The 24,892-nt window shown below is 38.1% G+C and overlaps 1 protein-coding gene across 1 annotated transcript in view; it reads left to right on the plus strand.

Annotated features, from left to right (window-relative positions):
• The first annotated feature begins 884 nt into the window (after positions 1–884).
• The window catches only part of LOC105045488 (uncharacterized), a 49,396-nt gene continuing 25,388 nt past the window's right edge, over positions 885–24,892 (plus strand). The window contains exons 1-3 of the mRNA XM_010923781.4: positions 885–1,014; positions 1,162–1,224; positions 13,715–14,325. Coding sequence (XP_010922083.1) covers positions 1,203–1,224; positions 13,715–14,325 — 633 coding nt within the window. The 5' untranslated portion in view covers positions 885–1,014; positions 1,162–1,202. The remainder of the gene's footprint in view (positions 1,015–1,161; positions 1,225–13,714; positions 14,326–24,892) is intronic.

The raw sequence follows: 24,892 nt of genomic DNA on the forward strand, positions 1-24,892 counted from the left end.
GAAGAATTAACTGGTCAAGACCTAATTAAAATTTAAAAATAGCTAAATATAGAAGAACCTTTTATAGGATGTAAACCTAGGTCATAGGGGTGAAAATATATCCTAACCAAACTAGACAATAATGGACGATACAAAGCAAGTTTCCTATCATTTGAACCTAATTGTGCCAAAGCACAACAAAATTTGAAGTGTGATTCTCGTGTTGTCAGAAAACTTCACTATCATTTGAAACTAGTTGTGTAGCTTTAAATAAAGAGAAAGACATAATTTACATTATGAGAAAATCTTCATGCAATATAAACTAACTATTAATATTAAAACAAAGATAGAGGTGCTCACCCTCGTCCAAAAGATTTTTCTATCAATATGAAATTAATTATATTATTAGGGTTGGCAATTTCTAATTCGTATTTGTTAATCCAACTCGATTTAAAATGGACATGTACCACATAACCGAACCCATTTGGTTTGCAAGCCGCCTTCAGTCTACTTGACCCCAAACTACTACGGATAAGTTTGGCTTCGGATCAAGTTTCCTCAACCCACTAAACAATGGGGTACCAATAGAAATTAATTTGTTACACGCTAGATTTCCGCCAAAAGTTGAGAAAATTTGATAATAATTCTCAATTAATCAATGAATCACTGGTGCAAAACGGTTGAGGTTTAGTAAAGCTTCTCTGACGACCCCCCACCCCGCCCTCGAGGGTAACGATCGCGGTGGTGGTCCCTCTCTCCCCCCTCTGCCAACATCTCATTGCAAACACCCATTACACCCTAACAAAAACCGCCACGCAGTGATGTGAAGACCCAGCGAGTGGGGCCCACTTGCCATACATGTGCTTGTCGATGGAACGCTGTTTGCTGTTCTCTCGGAACAGCGAGTGCGGCTCCCCTTTTGCCCTTGGCGACCGGGACTCGGGACTCGTCTTATACCCGAAGAAAGAGACCAGTTGTATCCCCCCGACTCTCTCTCCTCTTCCCCCCACCCCTCTTTTCCGTCTTCAAGCACATGTAAGAATGGAGAGGAGAAAGGAAAATCTCTTCTTCTTCTTTATTTTTCTTTGATTTTTGTCGATTTTGTTTTGTTTGGATTTCGTCTTGTTGTTGTTGTTGTTGTTGTTGTTGTTGATTCTTTTTCTTGGATCGTGGTGGATTTAGGTGGGGCGCGCAATGCGATCTGATTTTTCTGCCCCAGGAGCATGATTAATCGGGAGGACAAAGGTATGGTTTTCCTGCCCCCCTCAAGGAACTAGATCTTTTGAATATGCTTGATGTTGTTTTGGAAATGTTGTTTCTGTGTGTGATCTTGGGATGCCTACAGGACTGATTTCGAGGTATTGGATTTTAATGTTTTGGTTTATTTTTCTGATGGAATTTGGTTTTTTTGGGGATCTTGGGTGTGGATGGTGTGGTGATCTCAAGGGGGTTTCTGCACGCGATCACTTCTTTATCTGATCAAAAACTGGCTTTTTGGAAAATTCAGATGAATAAGAAATAAAGGTTTTGATCTTTATGTCGTTTGCCTTTTCGTTTTTTTGTGGGTTTGGTTTGTTTGAGCGAGCACGTGGGGATGGTTTGGATTTTTCTTTCAAGGCATCCCTTTATGAATCTGATCGAATTCTCTTCAGTTATAACAGTATGCTGACTATTGTACTGGAACAAAGGCTTGAAAAATTAGGCACGGTATCCAGTTATGTTCTAGGGATTTGTGTCTACTGCTATAGGAGATGTTAGCCGGCTTTTGAAATGGAATTTTGTTATTAAATGTTTAAGGAATAGTTTTGTATTTTGTTTAGGTACTGGAATAAAGGAAAGGAAGCTCTTTAGAACTCTTAGACCTAAATGTGATTCTTGTATGCATTATTTTTGATTGTTTGTTACCTCTTTGTCTGGACTCTTTCTACATATGGTTTCTTTCTAGATTTCTAAAAATGGTCATGAATCAGTTATTTGTTTTCTTTATCTGACCTAATTGCTAGATCAGAATTACATGATCAAAGAAAAAGACTGAGCAACAAGAACGCATAAAATAGTGTTCTTTGTGCATCATAAGAAGAATGGTGTTTTATTTTTTTCCTTAAAATTAGGCTTGATGAAGGCCCATGGTTAGTTCAGATGGGACTTTTTACCTGAAAATTTTGAGGTGTCAGGTTTGCTTCAGAAATCAATGGTTAATGGATAAAACAACATACTTCCATAACAGAGGTTATTGGCGTGCCAAATATTTTTTAGATTTTTTTTTGTCATTTTTTCTTAATTTTTGAACAGAGTGTTAGCCCTTCTAGAATGAAAGAGTGAAATATAGGTTTGCAGCTTGTAGATATTGTTAGATGATTCTGGCATATTGTTTGCTGGTGATACTCTCATTTTTACTAAGGGCTGGACCAGACCTTTCATCTTCCTATGTTTGACTTATTATTTGATTATAACATCAGATCTGCTAGAGCATCTTCTATTTGCAACTACTCCCGATTATATATTGCTTATGTGGATCTCATCAACTAAAGCCTTGAGTATTGTCCGAATTCTTGCATTGGATTGTTTCTCTAGTTTAAAAAGATAATTTTTTTGGCCGGTAAACATGCCTTATATTGGTAGATTTTGCAAGGATGTAAAATTAGCTAAGCTCTCCTAGGTGTTGGCTCCTTTAAATGCCCAATCAGAATGCCTAGGTGGCCAGGCTCACTTCTAAGTTAAAAAATCACAAAACTTAACGAAACCATATGCTCTCATACTTGTTTTGTTGTACCGCTTGGTACGAGGTCTATCGTACCATACATCGTACTGGTGCACCGTGCTATCCCATACGGACACCACTGTATCATTTCGAATTGCGTACAACACTACCGTATCATATTGAACCGCGTACTGACACTATCGTACCATATCGAACCGTATACTGACACTATAATAGGATATTACCGGTACGGGATATGGTACCGAGACAGCAAACCTTGCTCTCATATATAGAGTCATATGTAATTCATAGACAAGCACATCAAAGAATATATATATTAATAGATAATAGGTTGTCAACTTCTCAACTTATGCAATGGTGAAATGATTGGTTTAGTTACTTTAGTTTTACTTATGTTTTCTTTTTTGACTGAGAGCTTCTTAAAAACATAACATGGTCAAGCATCAAATAGTATCTAAGGAACACATTATAAGTATACTCAAGTTCATTTCCTATTGAGGTAAGTGCTTTTTACTTTAAGAGAATTAGTCAAATAATTTAATGTATTCAATAAATTGATGAATAAGTTTCTCTTTTGAAAGAAAGGAGGCCTCTAAGTAGCCAGGTGCTTGCCTAGGTGCCTATCCAGGCATACAAGTGGCCATCTTCCCTAAGGGCTTGGAGTGCTAGAATAATAAGTGCTTGGGTTCTCCAAGCACCCATGTGGAATGGCCTAGGTTTCTTGGCATCTGCTGGTGACAACCTCATTTGGCAAAACCTTGACTTCATGGTGAAGGACAGAATTGTCCATTTGCAAATTACTTTACCTAATTTCTCTGTTTGTTATTCAAAGGGTTGACTAGTGATAGGGCAAGTGTGCATGGACCAGGGGAAACATAAGTTCATTTGTATATCACCAAGAGACCAAATTTAAATTTAATCCTTAGATTGCTGTTTCAAAATAAAAAATAGGTGACACTATTATTTGTAAGTGCATCAAGACTTCATGGACAAGATAATGGTATGATTTGATTGTCTATTGTTGTTGTAAAAGTTCAGGGAACTGTGCTCGTAAACTAAATTCTAGAATGCTAAACCATTTTTTGGTCATAGATCATCTTGTGTTTCATGTTAGCTTCGAGAATTTAAATGTTAAGGTATAAGGGGTGTATGAGTGCCAGTTGGTTCATTTTTACCTTCAGTACACTTTGATATGATGAGTATATCCCTAGTAATAGCCCATTTTGGCATCTAATTTTGTTATGTTTAAGTGTTTTAATGCTATGTTTTGTGGATATATAATAAATGTATCAATCTAATTTCCCTAGTCATCCTATTTGATGTGTGCGAAAGATTTTCTATTGCTAGTCTATTGCATATCTTATCTTGCAAGTTAAAATACATAGAAAATCTATATGTTTGAACTAAAGTGTAATTAGGTTATTGGAATTTTGGTGAACTAATGAAGGATACAAAATATTATTGCTTCAAGATGAAGAGTCTATTAGTAGCATTTATTTGACAAAAGATCTGACAATCAATCCAAACCTCTCAGTTTCCTATACTTTGATGTTGGATTCATACATTAAGGCATGAATGAGAATTTGTAGACCATTAATGGTATGTGTGACAAAATCCCATAGGTTCCGATGGGATTGCCAAGGAAGAATATTGTAGGGGAAGTTAGCGAGTGGAAGAAGGGGGAGGTAGAGCATGTATGACCCTGATCCTGGCGAGACTAAGAAAGATCTCGAGAGGTCTTCTTTTCATCTAGTGGGGCTCGAGCCCCACGACCTTTCGAGCCCTCCTTCCCTCCTTCCACTCTCTCCTTTCTATTCCTCTCCTAGGTCCATGTTGCTAGATCCAGTTGGGTCTGGCAGGATTTTCCCAAAAAGGCCCTAAATCTACCTACAACATAATGCCTCCACAACTTCTACAATTTCCCACTATTTATCCTTAAATTTTTAATACAAAAGGGGAGGGAGGAAATTTGCTAGCTAGAAGCTTGTTTCTAGGCCCAAACCTGGCTATCTGAGGTCTGCTTGCATGATTTCTCATCATTCTCATCTTCATACTCTCTTTCCTTGGTTGTTCCACATTTCTGCCCTCAAATGATGGAGGAGACAGAAAAAAGAAGCATTTTAAAGGCTTCTTGGTTAGTACTAGGTGGTGTAGATTGGTTAGGGAGCACTCTTGGTCTAATATGGTGACATTTGGAAGGGGCCCAAATTAGCTAAAACAAAGAACCATGGTAGCAAGATTTGCAATCTTGGTACCAAGTACTATAGTGACCAGTTATGGGGTCAATATGGTATGGTACTGGGCCTACTGGCCATACGAACATTCGATATGCAAAAGCATACCATTATGACACCAGTTCACTGTCTTATTTTTTTGTTTTTTCAATTTTTTACTTATCATGCTTATTTTAAGGTTTAGGGATTTTGGAAATGTGTTTTAAGATTGTTTTATTGTTATTTCATGTTATATTCATCTAGGAGATTGTATGGTTGCCTGACGGATGCAATTATAATAAAGTGAAATAGATAATGCATAGTTTGTAGCTTGAAAATGCATATATCAAATAATTTGAATTGCAAAATATATACGGACATCTAGTTCCTTGTTCATAATGACAAAATATATAAGGACATCTAGTTTCTTGTTTGTGGACGTCGGGATCTTGTTCATAATTGGGGCTTTCCACTTGACTCCAACCTAGATACTATACCTGTCCTTGCATATGATAATTTGGCCCTCCTGGATAGCCATCTCAATCTTTTTTTGATATTGGGCTGGCTATCTTGCTTGAGAGAAGATTGCAGTAGTGATATATGACCTATAATCTGGCAAGGCTACGGAGGATGATAGTCACTTGAATAGGATGCCTCAAACAAGGATACACATGCAAATTGTAGCTCACTATGTGCCTGATCTTGAACCATCTCAAGGGGGCCATCTCTTGTATGCTATCATATCCTCACAAGCTTTATAAAATGCTTTGTCCAAATCCTGCATAAAATGAGTGGAACAAAACTCATCATTCAATGAATTTGGACTGTGGCTGAGAGTTGCACACAGCCACACATCCCTACCATGTCCACTGCTACCTTTTTGACTGCTAGATGCATCATTACTCGAGCTATCATTAGCATTATCACTCGGATCATGAGATGATTTAGGTAATCGGTCATTCAAGGGCTTAGTAATCTCGAACAGGCCTGTCATCAACCTTCTCCAACAAATCTGTTGCTTTCTTTCCTTTACCTTTCTTGCTACTCTGACGAACTGCCTTTTTTCATTGCTTCCCTAGCCAAATTGGTTGTCTCGACTAGGCCTACCATCCTAACTATTCCGGCCTTCTTGACTAGATTACGTACCATGGCAACCGCTCATCAGCATATCCTATCTTTGGGTGGAGGTCTTAGACATAGAGCTTTGCAATCTCAACTGGCTCCCTCTTAACCTCTCTGATTTCTGCTGCGGCTGGGCATTGGTTGGTTTTGAGCATGGCACTACTACATTCACGCAAACCTCTTTTTCTTTGATATGAGCTGGTTGAGGAGGCTATACTGACTCATCAAGCTTTGGCTACTATTGGTTCTTAAGCAAACCAATCGTGGGATCCTCCTATCATATATGAAGTCATTATGAAGTGGTTCATTATAATTTATCTCCTCTTGGATGCACTTCAATCTGTGTCGTAAATTGTAATGCATATATGTAAAGTTATGTATTCTCTTCTATGTCAGGCGGTTTCTTTGTTAGCTGTGTATTAAGGAGAAGGTTGATAAGTTGTGCTTGTAGGTTTTGGATACTGTCTGTGAAAGGATCTGGATTTCTAGTCTATCTTCTATGTCAGGCGGTTTCTTTGTTAGCTGTGTACTCAGGAGAAGGTTGATAAGTTGTCCTTGTAGGTTTTGGAGACTGTCCGTGAAAGGATCTGGATTTCTAGTCTCTGGATATTTTTAGATGATGGTCCAAAATGGCACTACCATTTAGCTACAAATGCGATCTAGTAAACTGCATATTAGACATCATTTATCATAAAACATCAGACTAGTTTGAGTTGCTGCTCAAAAATACCTGGATTTGTATTATCTTTGCTTGCCATAGCTGCCTTTTCACCTCTCTAAAAGATTGTCTTTGAAAAGTGCACCACTTATGACATCATGTATCTGCAAAATACTATTTCCATTAAATTTAACTTACATCTAGGCATTTGGCAATAACGGTTATCAAGCTCCTTTTTATAGATGATGATATTATGCAGGCTAGTCAATTATTCCTCATTCAAGTCTATCATTGGGACACTATGCTTCAACCTTGGATTGAGGTAGTAGGCTACAAGAAGAAGATTAAATTAGCAAACAAAGGATTGCATGATGACACTTTATAAGACTAAATGAGCATTGACGATTGTACTTGGATTACTTGTTAGATGCAAACTCGTCAGCTAACAATCCATCTCTTCTCAGTGATGTTAATATACTTATCACATGCTTTAGATCTGCTTGTCTGATCTCGGCCTTGGTAGTCATTATCATATGATACAAGAAGCCCATTTAGGGGTGGCTCTCGCCATTCACAGCCCTAAGCACTTAACATAAGTGCGAGTGCCCTATCTCAAGCCACTTCTAGAAGTGTTGGCTTGTCACTAGCCCCTCCACATGGGCTCTCTTCCATGTTAGTGTGGGTATATCTTTTCTCCTACCTCTCTGCATTTGAAAATATCTATTGCATGCCTTCCTTCTCCAATGAGGCTATCAAGTGAATATAGTAAAGTACGTGGTGAAATAGGTGACTGTTGGCATCAATGTTCTCACGTTCTTGACCAAAGCCAACATCTATATGTGGTTGTATATGAACTTAGTGATGGCTTGGGCTGTCTCCACCACCTCTTTCATCCTAGGATCTTGTCTATGTCCATCAATATCAGGTCAATGCAGTGGGTGGCACATATGTTCTAGAAAATATGTGGCTTCTTGATCATCAGAATATCCTCGATGGCCTTGTACTATCATTCATTATTAGTAGCTACCTGTATGACATGCTTTTTCCCTATTTGATCAATGATCTACTCCATTTAGCTCATGATGTACTAGTCACCCTGCACCATGTTAGAAGCATCAATTGACTTAGCAAAGAATGCCTTCTTATCACTTCTAAAAGAATTGATGATTTTTTGCTTGTTGGGCCCTGTCCAACCATCATACATTAATGTCAGCCCATAAATGTCTCACTAACTCTTATAGGAGGCCATCCATCTTTCCAACTCTTCATTGTTATTATCAACTCACCATAGATATCCCTTGGCTCAGGAGGATTGACATCCTGATGGGCTTTCTGGATGGAGTTGATAGCAGAATGATTGTAGGTGTTGTTTAAGGCATTTGCAAGGATGTGGAAGTAGTGGAATCAATAAGCAATAGCTTTCCACATATCCTTTTTTAATCTTTGAAGAGCATTGAATCAATCCTCTGCTGCTTTGAGTCTTTGTTAAGGAAGGTATGTCGATTTAATCATGAACGATGGCCCTTGTTGATGTATTTCTGATCTTTTTTCCTTTTCGGTAAAACTCTTAAATGTAGTGCAATTCAGTCAATATCATTGCCGACAACCTATCACATTGTCTGGCTACTCTATGTCCTGGATCTATCCTAGCAGATCTGGAATCAGAGCCCGCTCTCATACTATGAGGGCCTAAACTGTGCCTTTTGCCTAGCTGCCTCCTCCCTTGTCATTGATCATTCAAATTATGTCACATATGATAGCCTAAATTTGGTTCTCCTCCATGTCATCTGGATCCGACACCTCATAGTCTTCTGGATACTGGAGTGGTATAATGGTGGCTCAACTACTTGATGTTCAATGTTTGTCTATTTCTCTATTCTTTTTCTGTGCCCTTCCTAAAATCATGAAAGTTTTTCTTCATCAATTGTCCAACCTCTTGTGAATGTTTGTTGCACACAGTCACATTGAGATAACTACCAAGTACCAACCAAATACTACTTTAATCACATCATCTACCTCCTTCTACTCTGTACCGAACCACTTGCACCTCTAGTGGTGTTGGTTCTAGATCATTGCATCATGCTCCCAATCAGTCAGCATGGTTATCCTTCTTTCTTCTTAAATCCATTTCTACATTTTTTTAAAAAAAATAAAAAATATGTATTTCAAACATATTAGTGATTTTCCAATTTAATTTCATATGATACATGTGATAATTTATAAAATATTGTAAAAGTATTCATATTGTTCAGAAAACATGTCCCAATTACCAGTATACATTGCCATATTTTTCCTTATTTTTAGTTGAATTAATAATTTTTAAGTTATTAAACGCTTAAAAATTTGATAAATCATAGTGTAATGTTCTTGTTATTTCATAAAATATTTCAAAATTATCTATATATGATAATATTTTTTAATATTTTTATTTTTTAATTACTTTATTCCTTAATATTCAATTGTAAAATATTTGTATAGATAATTTTAATCTGGATTAACATAGAATCCTAATAGGGATATTATTTTTTTCAAGTCTATGGGTATGCCTTAATCACCACCTATTTTTGAGATTTATTTGAATTTGTGCTTAGATTTGTGTAGCCATAACAATGCCTAAGTTTAAACAAATTGATGCTAGAAAAGATAGCAAGTAACATGCATAACCCAAACATGCTACCAATTTTTTAATTTTCAAATATTATTATTATTTTAAACCACAAATTTTTTTTTTAATTTAAAAGATTACATGATCACTAAAAAATCATGACTTTGTCTTCCGTGTGTATATTATCCATAGATCTATAATATATCATTGAATCATATAAAAATAAAAAATTGGCATGATTTCCCTTTGTTTTGGCAACTTTTGGTTTTGGGTCAAAAGAAAAAAAAGGAGAGAGAGACAGAGAGATTTTGCCTTGTTCTTCTTTGATTTGAGCTATTGGCTTGCAAAATCCCTTCCTTCCCCTTTGTTTCCTCACTTTCCCACGTTCCCAATCCTTTCGAGGTTCAAAAGGGGAGGAGAAGGTGGTTGAGAAGGCCCTTTCTCCTCTCACTCTTCAATTATAAGCTCAGAACCAGCAAGTGCTGCTTCCAATCAAGTTGAACTGAGCAAAACCAGTCTGTTCGCTTGTTTCGAATTGATCTGCATATGTGCCTGCTGCTATGTCTTGAGCCAAATTCCCACACTGACCTGGCTCTGTGGTTGTTTGGTATGGTATGCCCCGAATCAGGTGGTTTAGGTTAGTTTTGTGAACCTTGCTTCGTAATAGAGGTACTTGGCTGGTTCAAAACTAATAAGGCCATGATTTTAATCCTTGGTTGGTTCAGATTGCATGGAATGTGGAAGATGCTGTAATTTAGTAAATTTATTGCCTTCCTAATTGGGTTATGTGGTCCTGAAGTTTAAATCATGATTTTGATGAGCAGATTGGCAATCTGTTTCATTTGCTGCGATGAGCAAACAGTGATGCACATAGAATGTGGGAATGGGATGAGATTTTGGCTTGGATGTTCGGTTCCTACAAGATGACCAATTAATTCCCTGATGCTAGAGAATGGAGAGGCCACTTGAAGGTGCTGCTTGGTTGTCTTTCTAAAAGCATGATCCAGAGAGTTTTGTAAGGGATTCATGATTGCTAAGTGCACCATTGAAGGATGGTAACTGATTTCATAAAGATATGCCATCACCCTGGTTTTGAGTGGCCTTAGGTAGTTTCATGCCTTGATGCTTTAAGTTTTGAATTGCTTGAGAGGATTCCCATGGTTTCGAGGGATCATATGGACCTCTATTTCTAATAATATTTTAATTGCTCTTTTTTTGGTAGTTGATTTATATCCTAGATATTGGGCACAGCCATAAATCTAGGACTACCAAGCCATCGAAAGATGTTGAGGGGCCTTTATGATGGATAATTGGTACATGAGCAGTAGCAATATTTTAGGAAGTTGAGGTGCGAGGAGTGGTTAAACTTTTATGACGGGATTAGGGGGGGAGGGTGTTGAAGAGTGAAGAAATTGGATATTGCTGGAAGCTCAATGTGTTGGGAGGACTATTTGCTTCCTTCCTATCTTTTGTGTTTCTTTGTTGGATTATGATCCCTCTTTTTTTTTTTTTTTTTGCATGTGTGTGTGTGCGTGCATGTGCGCGCGCTTGCGTATGTCTTGTAGTTTAGGAGAATCGCAAGGCTAGTTTGTTTATTCTTTTGACGGCAATCATGTAACTCTTTTTTCTTTGTTGGTGGACTGAATTTCTTATTTTCCAAGGTGAATTGGTGAACTGAATTTCATATGTATCTTTGCTATAAGAGGAGCATATCTTGTTGGTCTTGAGTTGATTTTTGGTGTAAAGCAAAGGATCTTACTTAGTGATTATATTTCTTTTTTTCCTCCCTTTAACTATGTTGAAGTTGTTCAAACAACCATAAGAAAATGGAAGGAAAATATTACAAAAACAAAGAATTAGGAATTTCATAGTTGCCATTTAATATGCTTGTTATGTAGTGCATAAATTGGATATTGAAGATGTTGGGGGTCAAAGATATTTAAGGATAACAAATTTTGAAGATATATCAAAAGGTTACTGAACTTCGATAATGTATCCGATTATGAAGGAATCATGTGTTGCATGGCCGATCACATTCGAAGATATGGAGCTTAGTACGTCGTAGCATCATTAGAGGTTTGGAGTAACACAAGTTTTACCATGCCCAACAATGACTCCAATATAACCAAAGATAACATAGGCCTGCTGCTTGGCATTGTTAGAGGTTTGGACTAACAAAAGTTTTACCATGCCTAATGATGACACTGACATGACCCAAGATAGCATAGGCCTGAGCCCAGCAAATGGTGTACTTGTTTTGCAAATGCCTCTTGATTTCCACTCCAAGGTATTGTAAGAGGTCGTCTTGGCATATTCAGTGACCACGATCATTCTATATTTGCTTCAGCTCAACCAATTTCATGATACTCTAGTAGGTTGGAGGCGAAGATGTTGCATGGTACCTATTAGTATGGTTCCTAATGGGCTTATCAAGGTTCAGATTATTGTAGATGCATTGGAGCTTGTCTAAGTGATAATTTTTATGATGGTGTGATGCTTTGGACAAGATCCTCAAAACCCTATAATAGAGTAATATGGTCACAATTCAGTACATTGGAGGGATTGTGGATTGTCAATCATTGGGCAAAATTGAGAGCTATGCTACATCATCTACAGGAATGGGTTGAAGCAACCTTTGGTTAGTTATCTTGTAGTCCTAGCATGGATGTGATGAGACTTACCTCAAATTGTTTGTCCTCTAAATGGAGACTACCCTAATTGAGGTTTAAATCTTGTACTTTTAAGTGGTGAGTGTTTTAAATCTTGTACTTTTAAGTGGGGAATGCCAAGCACACCACCAAAAAATAAAGGAAATGCTTGAATCTTACCATTCCCAAACCAAATTCTTTTAAATTGTACCTCTCATAGCATAACTATATAGCCAAGCAAAATTTCTCTATACTTACTATTCCACAAACAAATAATGACCATATTTTTTGGTATTTCAATAATGACCTTTTTTGGGACATACTATATATGATGTGTTTGTATGCAATGGCAAGATGGGCGTGGTAGTCCAAGGCATTGAATTCACAAAATATAGATATGGCAACAAGTGGGGTACATGTCTATCTTCATAGATATGCATGAATTTTGTAGTCAAGATCTCTAGATTCACATGCGTATTAGACCACCTTTAGACCTTATTTTCAATAATCAGGCGGAGTTTGCGGATGCGGGGAAGTGGATATTTTAGAAACACTTGAAGTAAGGAAGCACTTAGGAAGTGGGTTTAGGTTTGAGAAATTCTAGGAAGATTTCAAAGTGGATATATTATGCTAGGTAGATGATTCTGGCTAATAAGCTTTACATAACACAAATAAATATTAGATAGGCAGATGCATATCTATGTCTGCAGGCTTTGCATGTGTGGCTAGAAAAAAATAGTTATGTCATCATTGGGCCCATGGATAGTGGAACCGTGCCGAACCAGTCGATTCAAGGTGTATCGAACTGGCTGGTTGGGGACCGTCATGGTTCAGTCCATTGATTCGAAATGGAGGGAGAGGGAGTAGGAGAGAAAGGAAAAGAGAGAGGGAGGGAGGAAGCGGGGAGGGGGAGGGGGAGGGGGAGGGGCTGAGAGAGAGTCGAAGAGGGGGCTTGAAAGCCCTCATCTTGTTGATAAGGGGCCTTTGTTTTGTTTCGAAATGGGAAGCGAGCTCTATCTTTTTTAAAAAATTCCAAACTGAAGATAGCATACTGTTTGGTGAAGTCAGCGTGAAGTTGGCAAACAGTTTGCCATCTTCAGTTTGGAATTTTGGAAAAAAAAGGGCTCGTCCCCTGTTTTGAAACAAAACAGGGGTAACCACCTCTCAGCCTCTCTCTCTCACTCTCTCTCAGCCTCGCTCTCTCTCCCCCTCCCTCTCCTGCTCTCTCCCTCCCTCCCTCTTTTCCTCTCTTTCCCCATCTCTGGCTTTTTCTTGTGACAGTATGCCCTGGAGCAACAGAGTATGAATTCATATCATGTTGAACCGGTCGCTGGCCAGTATTCCCTCCGATATTGGTCTGGCGGTCCTTGGCTGGGCCATTTCAAAAATGTTTGGAAAACTTAAGCCATCAGTGTATGAGTTAAAAAAAAAAAAAGAAAAAAAAAAAGAAGATCTCTTGGCTGTATTGTCAAGTAATACTTTGAAGTATGTTATAGTCTATGCTCCATGTTGAGAACTTGAACCTCCTAACCTTCTTTCTTTGAATAGGTTCCTTCAAATGTTCATTTGGATTTGACATATTTGCTGCTTTCCTATTTATGTTTTGTTAATTGCTGTTTAGAATTACGGTTATGCTCTAGCCCAGTTTGTAAAAATACCACTTAATATAACGTCTTGGTTAAAGTTCATATTTTCAATTGAAACCCTCCATTTGTTTTGACTAACAATCTGCTCTTCTTTTTGACTGTATTATTTATTTGATTGCAGAAACAATGCAAGGAAACCTTGAGGCATCCTCAGGATGCCTCAGGACCAAGGCATTTTACTATAGTTCACATGAAAGTGGTAATGCCTTTGAAGGGTTTCCTGAGCACGATAATGAGATGAACATCAATCCTAGTGGTACTGTTGAATCAGGAAATCCATCAAACAGGGAGTCATCTGCACCTCCTAATCAGGCCTACAATAGACCCTTCTACCAACAAGAATCTTACACATGGCCAAGCTTTCATCCTGATTTTCAGAAGTTTTGGCACAGCCCAGTGAATATAGTGGAAGCCCAGTTCTACCCAGTGAACAGGGAATATTATTTTCCTGTTGAAAATAGGTTTCACCATCTGCCATTCAAGATGTTTGCTCATGGTTTCCCACATGGATTTCAGTTTCAAGAATTTCAATATTTTGTGGTTATCGATTTTGAAGCAACTTGTGACAAAGAAAAGAATCCACATCCACAAGAGATCATTGAATTCCCATCTGTTTTAGTTAATAGTGGGACTGGGCAATTGGAAGCTTCTTTCCAGACATATGTGCGGCCTTCATATCATCAACATCTAAGTGATTTCTGCAAGGAGCTCACTGGGATTCAACAAATCCAGGTAGTCATGAACTCATTTTTGTCGACTTTTCTTGATTTATTATATGAATGCTAATATTATTTTTTGAGACATAATACAGCTTTGCCTACATTCCAGTTTACTGTTTAGTAATTGATGCAAATACATCTTGTTGAACTGCAGTGGCTTTTCAATTGCCTGTCCTGTTTGTTATCCACTTATTTTTTTTTCTTATCTAGCAATAATTTTCTCGTGCTTTTATGCTTATATTGCTTTTATTATTTAGGGCAGAATTTTCTGCTTACAGGATTTACTTTTTCTATTAATGTCACTCTGAAAAATGGTTGCTGGTTCCTCACTGATTTGTGTTTCAACAATTTTGCTTATCCAAAATAATACCATCTTGGTGCTATGTGGTCAGTACTTGGTACATAATTCTGAAGAACTCCATAGTTTATACAAAAATTTAGTTCACTAGTTGGCGGAAATGCCCTAGGACATATGGTGTGCCATTAAACAATGTGGAGAGACAACAAAAGAAGGGAATACCACGTCTTGTTATAAGGTGGCCATGGTGTTGATTTGAAAAAAAAAATGAGATGATGCTAATGATAGATAATGATTGATGACTGATCTGTCACACAAGCACAAAATTGTTGACTTCAAAAGATAACGTGCGGCTAAAGTATGCATAATGAGAGATAATGAATTATGGGTACAAAAGATAACGTGTGGCTAAAGTATGCATAATGAGAGATAATGAATTATGGGTACAAGAAACAGAGTTTCTATTAAGTCAAAGCCACCGTTCACCAAACCATCCCAAAGTGGATGGTTTCAGATGTTCCGAGCCGTATTGATGGCAAACCGAGATAATTCGGACAGATAAATTGATGCAGCCACTAGTGCTGCGATCATCATTTCTTATTTTATTACATGCAATTTTCTTTTTGTTTTGCGAGTTTGTGTCTAACTCGGGCTTAAAACAATTAGTTTTAGTTGGTTCAGCTAACCTAAACCTATTATCCACCAAAATTATCTTCAAAATCCAAAACCAACATGGCTGAACTTAATGTCTTTTGTTTTTCCTGCACCTTATGACTTTTGGAGCATGTGCCTTGGAGTAAATGGAGAAGTAATGGGCTGAAGTTAATGCCTCCTCTTCTCTTTCATCTTTTGACCTTTTGGAGTTAGTGTTTTGGAGAAAACGAAAAGATAAGAGACAAGCTGATTTTAATGCAGTGCTGTCTTGGAAAAATGAAGAGACAAGCTGATTTTCAATGCAGTGCTGCCTTGAAAAATGAAGAGACAATAGAAATCAATATGAGGCTGATTTTTGGCATTATAAATATTCAAATGTTGAAGCTTGGGAGGAGACATATTTGAAGAATAGAAATTTTCTATTGACCTCTTATCTTCTTCCTTTCTCCTATTGATCGGGTCGCTTCTTCCTTGAGGCGGGTTGGCTTCTTCCTCTTCGTCAACACTTCTTCCGGACCACTGCCCCTCTTCCTTCCCCTCTTGCTGAAATTCTACCCATGGTGTGGCTGCTATCCTCGTCAACCATCGATCCCCCGCATTCAAGCGATCTGTACACCATTGTCCCTCTTGAATCCTAACCTCTCCTTATCTCAGGTATCATTGTTTTCCAGCCATCCCTCCACTACCATCAACCCTTGTTGAATCAATCGAAAACTAAGAGTTTTATGCCCGATAGGATCAAACTTACTACTTTTATTGGAACATTTATAAGTAGTTTAGTTGAGTAATATTATTGTTCCTTATATAGTGTGCTCCCTATCATCTTTGTGTTGCTCTTAGTTGGATTTTACTATCACTTTCTTGCTGAAATTTTATTTACTATTTTACTTATGGTGATTGAAGTTCTCTAGAATTCTCAAAATAAAAAAAAGGATTAACTAGTATTCAGGGTTTTAATTGAAATTTTAGTTTTTGCAACCTCATATTTGCATCAATTGGTATCAGAGCAAGTTCCTTCCTTGGGAACGCTTGTTTTGGTTTGATCATTTAAATTTTTTTTTTTTCAAAATATCAACCACTACATTGATCAACTTGATAGCATCTTAGTAATGGCAAATGATAAAGAAGAACCTCAAGATTGGAAAGAAGCATATCAAAGACAGCAAACATACATGAGAGACATGCAAGAACAAATGAATAATATTCAACAAATGTTACAAATTTTAATCATGCAACGACAAAATGAAAGAAGAGAAGATTTTGAGAGTGACACTGATTTTGACACTTGCACTTTACCAGCTAGAAGAAACCTGCTTCCCCAAAATCAAAGAAACATTTCTCGATGGGATCAAGGCATTAAGATGGATGTAAGTGAGTTTGAGGGTAGATTACAACTCGAGGAATTCATACATTGTTTAGATAAAATAGAACAGTTCTTTGAATGGAAAGAGTTATCTGAGGACAAGAAAGTTAAGTTTGTTTTCCTTAAGTTGAAAGGTCATGCCTTAGTATAGTGGAAGCAAGTCTAGAATGATAGGATCAGAAAAGGAAAAGAAAAGATTAACTCGCGGGAGAAAATGAAAGAAAAGCTTAAAAGAAAATTTTTACCAACTGATTTTTGTCAAATTCTTTTCCAAAAATTTCACAATCTTAAACAAGGTTCTAAATCGGTTCAAGAATATACTGAGGAATTTTACACCCTCCAAGCTCGTAATGATCTCAAAGAGGATAATGAACAGCGGATAGCTCGCTATCTGGCCGGTCTTCGTCCTCAAATCCATGACGAGTTAACCTTTTCAACTTCTACAAGGTTGACAATGCGTATAATCATGCGCTTAAGGCTGAAAACAAATTGAAAAGACAAACATTTCGTCAAGGAAACACTAGTGGAAAGAACACCGTAGGAGCCAAACCTATCCAGAAAATTGAAAATTCAGAATCATCAAAAATTGTTCAAGATTATAAGGGAAAAGGAATCTTAGGAGCAAAACCAACTAATTCTAATATCATATGTTACAAATATAACAAACAAGGACATAATCATCTGAATGCCCATTAAGAAAATTTAATGCTCAAGCAAATGTAATTGAAAATCAAGAAGAAGAAGAAAATGAAATAGAAACTTAAGAGGAAGAAAATGAAAAGGAAATTCTTGATGAAATTCTGGATGCAACTGAACTGAACTTGATGATTCATCAAGTCTTAGCAACTACTAAGTCTACCGAAGATGATTGAAAACGATGTAGCCTTTTTAGGATGATCTGTAGTGTCTGGAGAAAGTTTTGTTCACTGGTTATTGATAGTGGGAGTACTGAAAACTTTGTGGCAAGAGAAATGGTCGATAAATTTAAATTAAAACTTGAAAAACTTGCACAACCTTATAAAATTGCTTGGTTTAAGGATGGGGATGAATTTTTTGTTTTTGAGAGATGTCTGGTTAAGTTTTCAATTGGAAAGACTTATGTTGATGAGGTCTGGTGTGATGTAGTGTCCATAGACGTTAGTCATCTACTATTAGGGCGGCCCTGGCAGTATGATTGTAGCACTATACATGATGGAAGGAAAAATACCTACATTGTCACTAAAAACAACAAGAAAGTTAGATTGGTCCCCTCCAACTTCTTGCCCAAGCCCAAACCTAAACAAGAAAAACCCTAGAAGCAAGCAACCCCGGATGATAAGAAAATGATGATTATGAATAAAAATCAATTTTTTAAGAATCTTGAAAAGATCTTAGTTGTTTATGTCCTCGTAGTAAAAGAATCCATTGAAAACACCGAAGTTCCTTATGTTGTTCAGTCATTGTTGAATGAATTCTCTGACATTATGCCTGAGGAACTCCTTGACGGCCTTCCATCTATGAGGGACATTCAACACTGTATTGACCTTGTGCCTGATGCAAGTCTGCCACTCCTAGCCCATTATAGGATGAGTCCCACTGAACACGAGGAATTGCATAGGCAAGTAGGTGATTTGTTGAAGAAAGGTTACATTAGAGAAAGTATGAGCCCGATAGCCGTGCTAGCCCTCCTAACACCAAAAAAGGATGGAACATGGCGAATGTGTGTAGATAGTCGAGCAGTTAACAAGATCACTGTTAAGAATAGGTTTTCCATATCTAGACTCGACGACATGCTCGACATGTTAGGGGGTGCGAAAATTTTCTCTAAGGTCGATCTAAAAAGTGGATACCATCAAATCCGCATTCGACCTAGAGATGAATGGAAAATAGCATTCAAAACCAAGGAAGGTTTATACGAGTGGTTGGTTATGCCCTTAGGACTATCCAATGCTCCAAGTACTTTCATGCGCATTATGAATCAGGTCCTAAAACCATTCATAGGGAAGTTCATTGTAGTTTACTTCGATGACATCTTAATTTATAGCACTAGTCCTAAAATTCATCTAGATCATTTAAGACAAATGCTTCAAACTTTAAGAAATAACCACCTGTATTTGAACCTCAAGAAATGTACTTTCCTGATTGATAAACTTATCTTCTTAAGGTATGTGGTGTCCGCTGAGGGGATTAAAGTAGATCCTACCAAGATAGAGGCGATTCAAAATTGGCTAACTCCAAAGACCATAACTGAAATTCAAATCTTCCATGGACTTGCGTCGTTCTATCGATGTTTCATTCGAAACTTCAGCTCCTTGATTGCCCCAATTACCGACTGTTTGAAAGGGGGCAAATTCAACCGGACACTCGAGGCTGAGAAAAGTTTTTCATTGGTTAAGGATAAACTTACAAAAGCTCCGGTACTCACTTTATCCGACTTTGATAAAGTGTTTGAGGTTGATTGTGACGCCCCACATGTCGGTATAGGAGGTGTTCTATCATAAGAAAAACATTTTATAGCCTTCTTTAGTGAAAAGTTAAACGAAGCACATACGCGCTATTCCACTTATGATCTTGAATTCTATGCGATCATGCAGGCCTTGAGACATTGGCGGCTGTATTTGATTCATCGAGAGTTTATTCTTAATTCCGATCATGAAGCTTTGCGATATTTGAATTCTCAAAAAAATTTAAACAAACGGCATGCTAAGTGGATTGAATTTTTGCAAGAATACACTATTCATTTGCGGCATAAGCAAGGCATTGCTAACCGTGTCGCCGATGCTCTTAGCCGTCGAACCTGTTTGCTTGTTATTGCTTCATTGGAGATTGTAGAATTTGAAGTGGTTAAAGATCAATATAAGAATGACCCTCACTTTGCCCCCATCCTACAAAACTATCTATCTTTTAATAATGAGTCACCTTCTGATTATTGTATCGAGGATGGATATCTTTTTAGAAAGTCAAAATTGTATATTCCTCAGGGTTCATTGAGAGAGGCATTGATTGAGGAATTGCATAGTGGTGGGCTAGGAGGTCATTTCGGGAGAGAGAAAACTTTGGGATTAATTCAAGAGCGTTATTGTTAGCCTAACATGAATAATAAGGATGTTGAGAGATTCATTCAAAGATGTAAAATTTGTCAAACATTTAAAGGACAAACTTAAAATATGGGTCTATATACTCCTCTTCCCATTCCTACTGCACCTTGGGAAGATATTACCATAGACTTTGTTTTAGGCCTACCAAAGACTGCACGGCAAGTTGATTCTGTTTTTGTGGTTGTTGATCGTTTTATAAAAATGGTTCATTTCATATCATACAAAAAAACTTTTGATGCATCATATATTGTAAAATTATTTTTCAATGAGCTAGTTCGTTTGCATGGCATTTCAAAAACAATTATTTCTGATAGAGACAATTTTTAAGTCATTTTTGGAGAACTTTAATGTCTAAAGCAGGAAGTAAATTGAATTTTAGCAGTCCATACCATCCACAAACTGATTGACAGACAGAGATAGTAAATCGATCTTTGGGTAATCTTTTAAGATATTTGGCCAGAGAAAAACCAACACAATGGGATTTAACAATACCACAAGCTGAATTTGCTTATAATAATTCCATAAATCGAACCATTGGAAAATCCCCTTTTGAAGCTTTATATGGCCATCCTATAGCCCACTTTCTTGATCGAGCCCCTATACCCAATCCTGGTAGAGTTAGTGCAGATGCAGAATCTTACCTAACATATATTCAAGAAGTGCAACAAGCCAACAACAGGTCCATCAGAGGCTGCTGGATTCCATTGTCAAGTACAAGGATTCAGTAGATAAACACCGCCGAGGTATGAATTTTAATGAAAGAGATAATGTTTTAGTTTATTTTAGGAAAGAGAGGTTCCCCCCAGGAGGCTATAGCAAGCTATGCAAGTGGAAGTTTGGATCATTCAAGATCCTAAGAAAATTGGGGGCAAATGCCTATCTCATTGATTTGCCCTCGGAGGTGTTGATTTCTGCAATCTTCAATGTCAGTGAGCTTTATAAGTACCATGGAGTGCACCCCTCTACCGTCGATATTGGTGGCTTGCCATTCTGTTTCGACACTGAGGTGCCATCTGAGGGAGTGGAGGATATTTTGGATGTGCGTGAGTCTTCTACGTGTAGTGGTGTTCATCGTCGATACTTAGTGCATTAGTGTGGTCGCCCATTGACTGATAGCAGCAGGATTTTCGAGGCAGAGCTATGTCATTTTTGAGAGGATTTATACCATAGTTTTTAGGACGCTATCTTGATGGGGTTGAGATTTCTCCCACCTGGGGGGAACTGATGCAGCCACTAGTACTGCGATCATCATTTCTTATTTTATTACATGTAATTTTCTTTTTGTTTTGTTTGTATCTAATTCAGACTTAAGACAATTAGTTTTAGTTGGTTCAGCTAACCTAAACCTATTATCCACCAAAATTATCTCCAAAATTCAAAACCAACATGGCTGGACTTAATGTCTTTTCTTTTTCTGCACCTCATGACTTTCGGAGCATGTGCCTTGGAGTAAATGGAGGAGTAATGGGCTGAAGTTAATGCCTCCTCTTCTCTTTCATATTTTGATTTTTTATAGTCAGTGTTTTGGAGAAAATGAAAAGACAAGAGACAAGCTGATTTTTAATGTAGTGCTGTTTTAGAAAAATGAAGAGACAAGTTGATTTTTAATGCAGTGCTATCTTGAAAAATGAAGGGACAATAGAAATCAATATGAGGCTGATTTTTGGCATTATAAATATCCAAATGTTGAAGCTTGGGAGGGGAGATTTTTGAAGAACAGAAATTTTCTATTGACCTCTTATCTTCTTCCTTTCTCCTATTGATCGTGTTGCTTCTTCTTTGCCGCGTGGTTGGCTTCTTCCTCTTCGTCAACACTTCTTTCGGACCGCTGCCCCTCTCTTCCTTCCTTCTCCTTTTGCTGAAATTCTACCCATGGTGTGGCTGCTATCCTCGTCAATCATGGATCCCCTGCAGTCATGCGATCGGTACACCATTGTTCCTTTTGAATCCTAACATCTCCTTATCTTAGGTATCATTATTTTCTAGCCATCCCTCCACTATCATCAATCCTTGCTGAATCAACCGAAAACTAAGAGTTTTATGCCCGATAGGATCAAACTTACTACTTTTATTGGAATATTTATAAGCAGTTTAGTTGAGTAATATTATTATTTTTTGTATAGCGTGCTCCCTATCATCTTTGTGTTCCTCTTAGTTGGATTTTACAATCACTTTCTTGCTGAAATTTTATTTACTATTTTGCTTATGGTTTTTGAAGTTATCTAGAATTCTCAAAACAAAAAAAAAAAGGATTAACTAGTTTCCAAGGTTTCAATTGAAATTTTAGTTTTTGCAACCTCACATTTGCATCATAAATCGAGACACCTGATGAGAAAGAGGGAAATAGAGGAAGGGAGGGAGAGAGAGGAGGGGAGGGGAAGATGGGACGATGCCATCGGAGGCTGGTGGTGCCCTGCCGAGCCTGTCGGAGTGCCGCTGAGGCCTCCGCGCGGTATCGTCCAATAGGACATTTAAACGAGAAAGAGAGAGAGACGTGCAGCCAGTGGAGAGGTTGACGGAGGGTGTTGGGCAGCAGTCGTGGCTATCGAATGGCGTAATCGATGCTTGCGGCGTCGCGAGCATCAAACAGGGGTGCGCCCCTGTTTTATGGATTTTTTTTTAATGCAGATTTACGTTGAAGCTGCATGGGTTTGCCGATTTCACTTAAGTGAACACTTTTTTTTAAAAAAAAATCATGAAATAGGGGCGTGCCCTTGTTTCGTGCTCGTGGCACCGCTGGCATCGATTACGCTGTCCGGCAGCTAGCTGGTGGCCCTTCGATAGTCTCTCCGGCAGTTTCTGCTCCCTCCTTGTCTTTCTTTCCTCCCCTCTCTTTCTCTCTTTTTCTTTTTCTCTTCGGTTCCCTTCTTCTCCCCTGTGTCAGTTCACTCTAATCCGGTCCAATACGGACCCGTAGGGGCTCGTACTGACGGCTGGTCGGCACAGGTACCGGTTCCGGTTCCGGCTTCCTTGGTCAAGGCAGTATGGTGTGAGATTGGTGATGAGTTAGTCCATGAGCAAACTGATATGCTCCTGGGAACAGATTGAAGGACCATTTAGTTATTTGTAGAAGTTAGATTTTGGGCCAAATTCTAACATAAGCATTACATGATATTGCTAATGATTGAGTGGACCTCTTAATTGGTGGCTTTATACAGAATTGCATGCTGATTGGGTACATCCATGTTGATGTGAACCATCTGGTCACTATTAGCTGCATCTGGCGTCCGGTGAAGTTGATGGCAGTAAAGTAATCATAGCAATGGATTCAGGAATTTGCAAGCATCAATAACAAGGCAAGTTATCAGTATATGTAATGCAGGGCAATGTAGTTGTGGCTTCTGGAGAGTATCTTTAAATGTTGATTTGTGGCTGGAATGGCCAAATATGTAAGAGACAAATGCAAGAGTTTAAAAAGTTGGTCTTGAAGCTGCAAGGAATCAAGCATTCCCATGTGGTGACAACATTGCATGTATGACAACAGCACATGTGGTGACAATTCAGTGCTATAGAATTGTTTGTTAAGCGAGACTAGTCTGTCATAACTATGTTATGGAGTAGGAAAATACTAGTGATGCCATGGTGGGATAGTTAAAGAAGCAAGCAAAGAAGTCGAGGCAGAGAGCTGACCTAAGGTGATACCAAGATGACACTGTGTTGCAACCAAAGAGTACCATTTTTGAGCGATGAATGCATGATAGGTTACTAATACAAAATGACAATTGCACTTCGTCAAAATAAAAAATCATTCTTAATCAAGATGATGCAAGTCAAGGGGGAAGACGTGAAAGCGTTGAAGTTGACTAAAGAAGATAACAAAGACTTGAAGGCTGGGGCAGAAAAGATGATTCTTTCGCAAATCAGAAAGAGTTGAGTAAATTCCAATTCCTTCAGTGCTTGAATCATCAAGACAGGCCATGGTGAAACTTTTGTGGTTTCTAGGGAGGCCATGCCAGGAAAGTGTCTACCCATTACCTGAGTGCCATCGTGGCTTGAAGTTGAAGAAGGATGCCCCAATAGGTGAATCATGCAATTTTGTATATATCAAGCATAGGTTCCTCTGGTCCTTCCTCTTGCTTCTTTGGAAGAACTTTGTGGTATTCCATTAACCTTCTAGGTTTCATGGAGGCTGTTCTCTTCTCTATAGCTGCCCTGACCATGAATTTGCACCAATTCCGTAAAGGTCTGATGTTATGTCAGGTAGCAATATGTGAAAAATGAAATCTGCTTAGTACATCCACGAGGACTTATTGACTTGGTGGATTCATTGCTGGACAATTTTCAGAGGAAAAGAGATGATAATTTGATTGAAACAATGTAAAAGCTTGACCTTTAGATAGTATTGGTTAGTGATGAGAACCCATGGAAAAGGTTTGAAAGATGATGCTTCGACCAAAAAAAGGTAAAAGCTTGACCTTCACAGAGTGCTGGTTATTGATGAGAAGCCATGAATGAGACTTGATATGATGAAGAAAATCCCTGCAACAAATTGATGGCATGCTGTTGGTTTCCTGCTTAATACATCCATGAGGCCTGATTGACTTAGTGGATTCATGGATGGACCATTTTCAAAGGAAAAAGGTTTCAAAGGCAAAGGTTTGAAAGATGATAATTTGATTGAAACAAAGTAAAGGTCTGACCTGTAGAGAGTATTGGTTAGTGATGAGAACCATTGGAAAAGTTTTGAAAGATGATGATTGACTAAAACAAAGTAAAAGCTTGACCTTTAGAGAGTGTTGGTTGGTGATGAGAACCCATGAATGAGACTTCTGGTGTGATGAAGAAAATCCTGCAACCAATTGATGACAAGCTGTTGGTTTCTTATGATAATATGGAAATCAGCCTCAACTAAGGTTTAGGTGCAGTCTACGGAAATCAGAACCATGGTTTAATTCCTTCGATGGAGATTGGCCAAGGATGTCCGAATGTTTTTCCATAAGTCTTCCTTTGGTGGATATTGGCCCAGGATGTCTGAATGTTTTCCCATAGGTCTGTGATTTTTTACAGGGTTCTTGGAAGGGTAATCCTTGCCTTGATACATCGGAAGTTGTGGAGCTAGTTTTTGATGGAATTTACCATCTTGTTGCAATGTAACTTCCAAACACATATAAGTATGACATCTTTCGTAGAAGATTGGGTCATCTACTGTCTACACTTAATTCTGCACGCATCATGAAGGAAGTACATT

Source organism: Elaeis guineensis, chromosome 5 (assembly GCF_000442705.2).
Source record: "Elaeis guineensis isolate ETL-2024a chromosome 5, EG11, whole genome shotgun sequence".
NCBI classification, from domain to species: Eukaryota; Viridiplantae; Streptophyta; class Magnoliopsida; order Arecales; family Arecaceae; genus Elaeis; species Elaeis guineensis.